The sequence below is a fragment of the Oncorhynchus clarkii genome, chromosome 26, assembly GCF_045791955.1.
Source record: "Oncorhynchus clarkii lewisi isolate Uvic-CL-2024 chromosome 26, UVic_Ocla_1.0, whole genome shotgun sequence".
Taxonomy (NCBI): Eukaryota; Metazoa; Chordata; class Actinopteri; order Salmoniformes; family Salmonidae; genus Oncorhynchus; species Oncorhynchus clarkii.
The window spans coordinates 3163761-3173590 of record NC_092172.1 but is presented as its reverse complement, the minus strand read 5'-3'; the positions used below and the strand labels follow the sequence as shown (position 1 = coordinate 3173590).

General features: G+C 41.0%; 1 protein-coding gene across 1 annotated transcript in view; it reads right to left on the bottom strand.

The window, feature by feature from the left end:
• Positions 1-386: 386 nt before the first annotated feature.
• The window catches only part of LOC139384354 (WD repeat domain 43), a 28948-nt gene continuing 19504 nt past the window's right edge, over positions 387-9830 (bottom strand). The window contains exons 16-17 of the mRNA XM_071129061.1: positions 1983-2041; positions 387-1115 (exon numbers count right to left, since the gene is read on the bottom strand). Of these exons, the coding sequence (XP_070985162.1) occupies positions 1002-1115; positions 1983-2041 (173 nt within the window). The 3' untranslated portion in view covers positions 387-1001. The remainder of the gene's footprint in view (positions 1116-1982; positions 2042-9830) is intronic.

The following is a 9830-nucleotide window of genomic DNA, read 5'->3' as shown; positions in this document are numbered from 1 at the left end:
TCCCCATCCCGTTTTCGACCTGCTCTTGATTTGGATACTAGTTTACTTGAGGGAAATCAGACAGTGTGAATGTTAAACTAAATCAAGGAACAGTCAGTCAGTTTATTCAAGTAAACTAGCATCCAAAACAGCATTGTTAAAAAAAGAGAAAAAATTGCCCTTTGATCACTTTCCCTGCATTTAGACAACCACAATTTAACCAGCCATTTATACACCTAAATCGAGCCAAGTTCACATCTCTTTTCTCCAGTCCCCAATCCAGCTATGATTAAAAGGCAGTGGACACTGACGGCCAAGCCCCCCCCCCCCCAAAAAAAAATCATTGCACAAAAGAGGTTAAGGACACCAAAAACAGATTCAGAAAATAAAACAAGGGTTCGGTTGGAGACTTTACAGAAGAATATTTAATACCAAGAAACCTGGGGGAGGGGTGGGTAGCTCAGGAAAAGGAGGGGGACTCAAACACTACTGTTCATAATGATATACATTGAGTGGGGACATGACCCATTAGTCATGGTTACATCCCAAATGGCACCCTATATAGTTAAATACTTAGAACAAGGGTGCATAGCGAGCTACTTTTGACCAGTCATATGCAGGAAATATGCAGCCCATGTCTGGCAACAAGCCCACCTTTTCTCTGGAACAAGCAGTGCGGACAATGGTCACATACACATGGTTTACACCCAGAACCACAGATCAAGTGGAAAAGGCGGCGATTGGGGGAGAAGCATGGCGCTTGAGCCTCGTACAGCTTCAAAATATGGGGCTTTCAGGTTGGTAGTGGGGTGGGTATTTAACACCACCTCCATAGTGGAGGTCCCTGGTTGTGGCAGGATGGTAGCCCCACTCACCGCCATATACCAACCACTGCCTGCCCATTTTTTTCTATAAAACCATTTTGTTCTGATAAAATCAAAAGGATAAAAATAAATGAAAGTACATATAAATCTTTCAGGTCCATTTGTAGTTTATTTTGTTAAATTGGTTTCCATCGCTTGTCACTCCTCCTCGCTCTCGTTCCCCGGTTCTATGTCGGAATCGGCAGTCACTTTTGATTCCATCCTCATGCCTTCCTCTGCCTTGTCTTCCATAGTCTCATCCTCCTCCCAGTTCTGCACAGAACAGAAACGCACAATACAGTGAGACGCTTCACTCTTCATCATACGTCAACCTTCCAATAAACGCAATGTCAGTGAGAATGTGTTGGTTCAAGAGCAAAAGTGCACTTTACGACACCTCATTGTATAATCTGTATTGTATTCCTTTCCACTCAAACACAGCACTAGTCCTATGGACCCATAGGGGTGCACGTTATATTGTTTTTTACCAACTGTTTCCAACTTAATATAATAATATTGATGATTCCCCTTGCCACTTTATTGTTGAGCCAATGGGTTTCTAGTTTAGTCTTGCCTTCACCTACTCAACATGGCATCTTATTGGCTGGTTTGCGTAGCTTGCTTACGAGGGAGGATGTTTCAGTTAGAATCATCCCAGTGAACAAGCACCAAACCAGCGGTAAGTTGTTGGTTGCAAAGCACTGTACGTCCAAAGTGATTTTTATACTCCCAAGTGATGATTTAAATGTACAATTTATATCAATTTGTTTGTAAATGTTCACACAAGATGCAGCGTTTGTGAATATTTGCTGTGCATTTTGTTGTAGAGAAGTCCCACTAATACTAGCTAGCAACTTGTGTCTGGCGGTGGGGGTCGCATATTTTGTACAGTGCGTGAGTGCAGAGTTGGACGTGCAATTTTGTGCTGTACCTATCAGAATAAATCTCCATGACTGGTACCACAAGTTGGAGTTGTGTACAATCAGACACCCAGAGTACCGTTACATTAGTGCTAGGGTAAAAAAAACATGCACTCATTTGGGATTGGGAAACCCCTTCTTATTTACTTGATAAAGCATTTAACAATCCATCTGTATTCCATCCCACCCACAGCCCCTTTGTGTCATCTTAACCACCTACATCAGAATCCTCATCTGGAAGACCTTCGTCACCTGAAGCATTGTCTTCATCAGAGGACTCTAAAGTGGAGAAGACAAAACTGGTCAGTCAAAGCCACAGTCCAGACACTTTGCAGAAACACTACACAGATTTTTATAATGAAAAAAAAAAAGTGATCAATTTCAGACATTACTGAGTTACAGTTCAAAAGAAAAGCAGTAATAATACAAATTTAAAAAAAACAGGCTCTAATCTATGGATCTCCTGACTGGGCAGAGGTGCAGCCATGCATGGGTGGACATAAGCCCACCCACTTGACAGCCAGGCCTAACCAATCAGAATGAGATTATCCCCAACAAAAATGTCTTTACTACAGACAGAAATACCCCCCGATCTCAGATGATCATGCAGGTAAAGAAGCTGTGGTGAGTCCAGTTGGAGGTACTGACAAATCTAAAATGTTGGTAGCGAAATGAACAATCACTTCTGGCAACAGCTCTTTTGGACATTCTTGCAGTCAGCATGACAATTGCACATGCCCTCAACTTGAGACATCTGTGGTATTGTGTGGTGAAAAATACCACAAGGTGCACCTGTGTAATGTTCATGCTGTTTAATCAGCTTCTTGATTTGTAACACCTGTCAGGAGGACCGATTATCTTGGCAAAGGAGAAATGCTCACTAACAGGATGTAAACAAATTTGTGCACAAAATGAAATAAACTATGGAAAACTGATTGCTCATAAAACATGGGACCAACACTTTACATGTTGCATTTCAATTTGTCAGTGTATATTGATTAGTCAGAAAAGAGGAGGAAGGAGACCGCCAGAGAGACCGAGAACACATACTGAAAGAGGGGAAAATAAGAATTACGTGAGGAGAATAAACTGTTGAACAAAGCCCTGTGTTGAAGTGCACACATCCCTTCTCGAATGCTGTTGGGGAAACATCCTTATTTGCATTTGAATTCTTAAAAAAAAAAAAAAAAAACGCAGCTATGACACGGGGGTCTTGACTGATTGCTTGATGTCATTCGTAGCAAAAGCAAATGCATACAGTAAGTCAGCTATATTGTGTAGAGTAGCAGTATTTACACAGTTATCACTATTCATGGTAAAGAGAAATACAGAGGGAGGACGGTGTGTGGCGGCGAAGTTCAGGGTTTGACAGCTAAGCAGAGCATTGTGTTTGAATACAGAACGGATTTATTATTTTGACTCCTACATAACCACAAATGGAGAGGTGCAGCTGCAAACACCGAACCCTCTGGAGACTTAAACAGAAGGGCCACCGTGAGGGTGTAATCCTTTAGGGCGTCTTCAAAGTAATTCTGCATGATCAGATTTAGAATTTGATAAATCGGAGGTACATGTGACCTCAAAGAAATAAAGTGACAAGTTAAAAAGGACAGGAACATCCATACAGCATCTGCGTTACGGCTGTCCCAACTAAAAATCTTGGTCGATCGAATGTAGTCTTCTTTTGACCAATACATTTTTGAAATGGTATATTTTTCCATACATACACATGTGTTTTAATAAAATCAACTACATGCGTCGAGCTTGTCTGATGCTTTAAGCTTACGGTTTGGTGAATAAAATGCCTCAAGAGGGCACCAGAGGTCTAGATGAACAGAAAATGTTTTTTTTTTTTTAAATGCATAAAGTAAACTTGACCCGAGTAAATCACCTCCTGGTCCTGCTGGTTTTAGCAGATGCCTCTCCTGAAGATGCAGCTACACGAGGAGTCTGCTACCTTTCATGTGGAATGTCAATTTACCTTACAATTTTTACCAATCTGCATGGCAGTTATGGTTCGCATATGCACATTTGTGAAAGTTAATTAATTTATAGTAACCTCTTCTCAAAATCATTGTCATGTGGTTACATCACAACTCTATCCAAAAGAAAATAAATAATTGTCTATTAATTGTCAATAGTCTATTGACACGGCCAGCCATGTAAAAAAAATAGCCTACATAAAGCCAACAAATAAAAATACCACAGCGGGCAGGTAGAAAATATCCTGATAAAAACACATTTGCTAAACATGACATGCCTGCAACAAACTTGCAACATTGTATAAAATAGTCAGGGACCTCGGGAGTTTTCCGAGCCAGTGAGCTTGGGACGCTTGACATGGGCAGGAGCTTACCGGCGCGCAGAGTACCAGCACCTCAAATGTTCTACTACTTGAGCTCCTGTTCCTCTTGTAGAATGTTACCTCAAAAGTAGTGGAGCGCTTGCACCTACAGTGCATTCTAAACGTATTCAGACCACTTCACTCTTTGCAGTTACGTTACAGCCTTATTCTAAGATAGACAAACTATTTAATCTACATACAATACCACATAATGACAAAGCAAAACAGATTTAGACATTTCTTCAAATGTATAATTTATAAAACTAACATCACATTTAAATTAGTATACAGACCCTTCACTCAGTACTTTGTTAACCTTGTGACTAGGGGGCAGTATTTTCATTTTTGGAGAAAAAAAAAGTTCCCGTAGTAATATTTTGTCAAGACAAGATGCTAGAATATGCATATAATTGACAGCTTAGGATAGAAAACACTAAAGTTTCCAACTGTTTCCAAACACCTTGAGGATTGATTATAAACAACGTTTACCATGTTTCTGTCGATATTATGGAACTAATATGGAATATTTTTAGCAGTTTGTGACTGCAATTTCCGGACGATTTCTCAGCCAAACGTGAACAACAAACGGCACCATTTCGCCTACAAAAATATTTGGAGAAAGGAACATTGGCTATCTAACTGGGAGTCTCGTGAGTGAAAACATCCGAAGCTCAAAGGTAAACGATTTAATTTGATTGCTTTTCTGATTTCCGTGACCAAGTTACCTGCAGCTAGCTGGACAAAATGCTATGCTAGGCTATCGATAAACTTACACAAATGCTTGTCTAGCTTTGGCTGTAAAGCATATTTTGAAAATCTGAGATGACAGGGTGATTAACAAATGGCTAAGCTGTGTCTCAAAATATTTAACTTGTGATTTTCATGAATAGGAATATTTTCTAGTAATATTTATGTCCGTTGCGTTAAGCTAATTAGTGTCAGATGATGACAACGGTCCCGTTCACGGGATGGGGTGTCACTAGAGGTTAAAGCACCTTTGGCAGCGATTACAGCCTTGCGTCATCTTGAGTATGACAAGCTTGGCACACCGGTATTTGGGGAGTTTCTCCCATTCTCTGTAGATCCTCTCAAGCTCTGTCAGGTTGGATGGGGAGCATTGCTGCGCAGCTATTTTCAGGTCTTTCCAGAGATGTTCGATCGGGTTCAAGTCCTGGCTATGGCTGGGCCATTGAAGGACATTCAGGGGCTTGTCCCAAAGCCACTTCTGCGTTGTCTTGGCTGTGTGCTTAGGGTCATGGTCCTGTTGGAAGGTAAACCTTCGCCCCAATCTGAGGTCCTGAGCGCTCTGGAGCAGGTTTTCATTAAGGATCTGTACTTTGCTCCGTTCATCTTTCCCTTGATCCTGACTAGTCTCCCAGTTCCTGCCGCTGAAAAACAACCCCACAGCATGCTGCTGCCACAACCATGCCAGGCATCCTCCAGATGTGACGCTTGGCATTCATATTGTCTGAGTCCTTTAGGTGCCTTTTGGCTAACTCAACCTATGACTTAAACATAACCAAAACACCAAACTTGTTTTTGTATGGATTTCGTGACGTGATTAGCTGTTAAACACTAGGACCTCCATTTCTTGTCCCAGAATCCCGCTTAACTGACAGGTTGACAGAGCCGCTAACCTAGCTGAACTGCTAGCCATCAAGTTACCTAAGTCAGCCAGATGTTTTACAACGGAGCACTCCGTCTGGAGAAGTAACTGAACAGTTCCACCGCTGTAACTACTACACTTTATTTTGGGACTTAAGAGCCCCAATGCAGCAATTGTTTGCCTGCCAATGATTATAAGCTTGTGGCTTCCTTGATCACGCAGGTTGTCAGCCTATGTAAGAAATTTGGAAAACGCAGAGTGGAAGAGTTGCTTTTCTACGCTGGCTGGACGGCGTTCGTGCATTATAAGGCTGTGTTTGAGACAATGACTGTCAATGACCCAAGTCCAGCTCAGCTAATCGCTACCATTGTGACGCCATAACGCTTTAGCACATGTATATAAGACAACGTAAGTAACCTAATTTATGCCCCTCTAACAACCCCCTGAATGCCTCTGCTGAGCCTACAGCTATTGCACGCAGCAATCACACTCCTATGAACCATATTTATGCTGTTAGCACTAAGGTGGTGTGCCCTAGTAGGAAGTCCACTATGCTGCTCACCCAACACTGACATAAATAACATGAGAATATCTACTTCTGCTAAACTTCCCAGTAAAGCAATGAACACAAGCAAGCATCCAAGAAGTGCTCAATTGAAATTATTAATGTGCTAGTAGCAGATCATTAATTTTCTGACTACCTCCGAAACGCAATTATACAAAACCTTTGATGATAGTGGTAGCAATACAAGGTTATAACATTTACAGAAGACAGAAACACGAGTGGAGGTGTTGCGGTTAATATTCAGAACCACATTCCTAGAAGGCTTAGAGGATTTCATGTTAAGTACTGTTGAAGTAACACAGCTACAGGTTAATCTGCCGCACATAAAGCCCCTTCTGTGAAACGCTACTATAGACCACCAAGTGCCAACAGTCAGTATCCGAATAACGTGAAATTCTTGATAAATGAATGTGATAAAGACATTTTCTGGGTGACTTAAATACTGACTGGCTTTCATCAAGCTTCCCACTCATAAAGCTTCAAACTAACTAGTGGCTGCAACCTACTAGGGTAGTTACAAACAGCACAGGAATGAAAACGTGTGTTAAATCACATCTTTACTAATGCTGCAGAAATGTTTTGGAAAGCAGTATCCACATCTATCAGATGTAGTGATCACAATGTAGTAGTCATATCTAGGAAAACCAAAGATCCAAAGGCTGGACCTAACAGTGTATAAGACACAATAAGTTACGTAGTCATTGCTACATTGTTGAAAATAATATTTCTTGGTCTATGGGAAGGGGAGCAAACAGACGCTGCACATTTCTGAAATGGCTTAACCCAGTCAATAAGCACGGGCCCATTAAGAAAATGACTGTCAATACCCTGTGGACTGATGAAGAATTAAACAAATAAAATGGTATGGTTGAGAGGGATGAGGCAAAAGGAATGGCAAATTAGTCTGGATGCATAACCAATTGGCAAATGTATTGCAAATTGAAAAATGACTAAACTGAATAAAAACGACACTGAAACAAACATAGTAAAGAGCTTTGGAGCACCTACAATGACATTTAGGGAATAAAGGCAAACTCCGCTCCATCATTCATTGAATGATGGCTCATTCATCACAAAACCAGCTGATCTTGCCAAAGAAACACGCATTAAAGTATTTGCCAATATTAGCAAAATGACACATGACATGCCAGCAACAAACACTGACACTACACATCTAAGTATAAGTATATCTGACCAAATTATTAAAGACAAGCACTAATTTTAATTTCCATAAAGTGATTGTTGATAGACAATGACAAGCCATCGGGATCTGACAACTAGGATGGAAAATAGCAAATGATATTGCCACTCCTATTTTTCAGACAAAAAGCATAAATTGTCCCTACCCCTAATCTGATAGCAGGGTGGTAGATAAATATGTCCTATGGCACACTAAGAGGGACACTCAGTTAAGAGAAGTCATCTCAGAGAGCCATCTCAGAGGCGCCCAGCTCCTGAGCACCAATCGGCAGCAACAAACCGTACCAATTATTTCCCTACACAAACTATGCCATTAGGGATGTGCATCTGCTTTCCCTTTACAATACACATCTGTATAAACACATGCATTGGAAATTACAATCTGCTGCTGAAGGAGCGCATGAGCTCGATCTGTCAGGTGTGTGTATTGCATGTCTATGGTGTAAAGGCACTGGAGCTGAGCTATAAGGAGACTAGGGATCTACCACCACATTAGAAGGGGCAATGTAGCAGTTTGTCTACCCCACTTTGGTGCTGAATTTGTAAACCATCACCCACTAATTAACATTTTCGCAGATTAAGTTTGAGCTAGTAATGTATTAATACAAGGCCTTCAGGAAGTATTGACACTATCACTTGTTAGACATTTAAAATGGATTACATTTAGATTGTCACTGGCTCTCACAATACACCATAATGTGAAAGGGGAATTATGTATTAAATACAAAGTCAATCAACCCCTTCGTTATGGCAAGCCTAAATAAATTCATGAGTAAGTGTTATCGTAACAAATCACAAGTTGCATGGACTCACTGTGTGCAATAGTATTTAACATGATTTGAATGACTACCTCATCTCTGTACCTCACAAAATGATCTGTAAGATCCCTTAGTGAAGCAGGGAATTTCACACAATTTCACTACAACCACAAAATCCAGGGAGGTTTTCCAATGCCTTGCAAAGGGCATCTATTGGTAGATGGGCAAAAATAAAAATCAGACACTGAATAACCCTTTGAGCATGGTTAAGTTACTAATTCCACTTGGATGGTGGGTCAATAAACCAAGTCACTACAAAGATACAGGCATCTTTCCTAACTCAGTTGCCGGAGAGGAAGGAAAGCACTAAGGGATTTTACCATGAGGCCAAATTGGACTTTAAAACAGTAATGGCTGTGATAGAACTGAAGATGGATCAACATGTCTACTACCTTCTTGCCCTTTGTGCTGTTGTCTGTGCCCAATAATGTTTGTACCATGTTTTGCGCTGCTACCATGCTGTGTTGTCATGTGTTGCTGCCTTGCTATGGCGTCGTCTTAGATCTCTTTATGTAGTGTTGTCTCATCGTGGTGCGTTACATCCAATATTTACATTTTAATCTCAGCCACCGTAGGAGGCCCTTTGGCCGTCATTGTAATTAACATTTTGTTCTTAACTTCTTGATGCACAGGATGCATGTTTTGGAATATGTGTATTCTGTTTAGGCTTCCTTCTCACTCTGTCAATTTAAGTTGGCAATATAATTTATTTTTAATTTAACTTGGCAAGTCGGTTAAGTCGGTAGTGCACGTTGAGTTGTGGCTCTAGAAGGTTCAGGCCAACAGCCAGCCTCATCCATTTGCAATGACTTGAATTCATTTTGAAAATCGCAAAAATGACAACACTTTCAAAAGTCCCAGAGTCACAAGACTAGGTGCATTGAAATCACCTCAGCCCATAGAGAGACCCTAAAGTTTGTCTGATAGCTCATTAAGGGACCCCATAGCAATGCCCGGAAAAGGTGCATTTTCAGCACTAATTAAGGTCGCTGCTCCGAATGAGCGATCGAGCCGAAACTCAGGATACAGGGCCACCTCAGCTAGGCCTGCACCCGCAGCTAGAATGTAACGCGTTTTTACATTATTATGGTTTAAACAGAAGGCGCTGTGAATTTTAGGCCCGCTCTGAAATGTGATACTTGGCTTCTAAAAGACTTGGACCAAGTAGGTTTGATGTCAGTATGTATCAGTTTGGTGTCAGAATGATATCTTATTGACTGATGGACGCTGGCTGTATAATATATTGACATTGCCCATTTTCAATATAAAATGTACAGTGTCCATTTCCAATGTATTTAAAATGGGGGATTTACCATGGCCAAATGGACAGGCTGAAATCAACACCAACGAGCGATGGAGAGGACCCACTATAACTGCTCGGCCTTCGAGTTCAACGAGCCAGTCAATTGGTGGTCATTTCTGCAGTATATTAGAGCATGTCCAATTTGTGTTGGTAAATACCCATTGGAAGACATTGCACATTTCCAATGTATTTAATGAGGGATTTTCCATCACCAAATGGACAGGCTGGAATC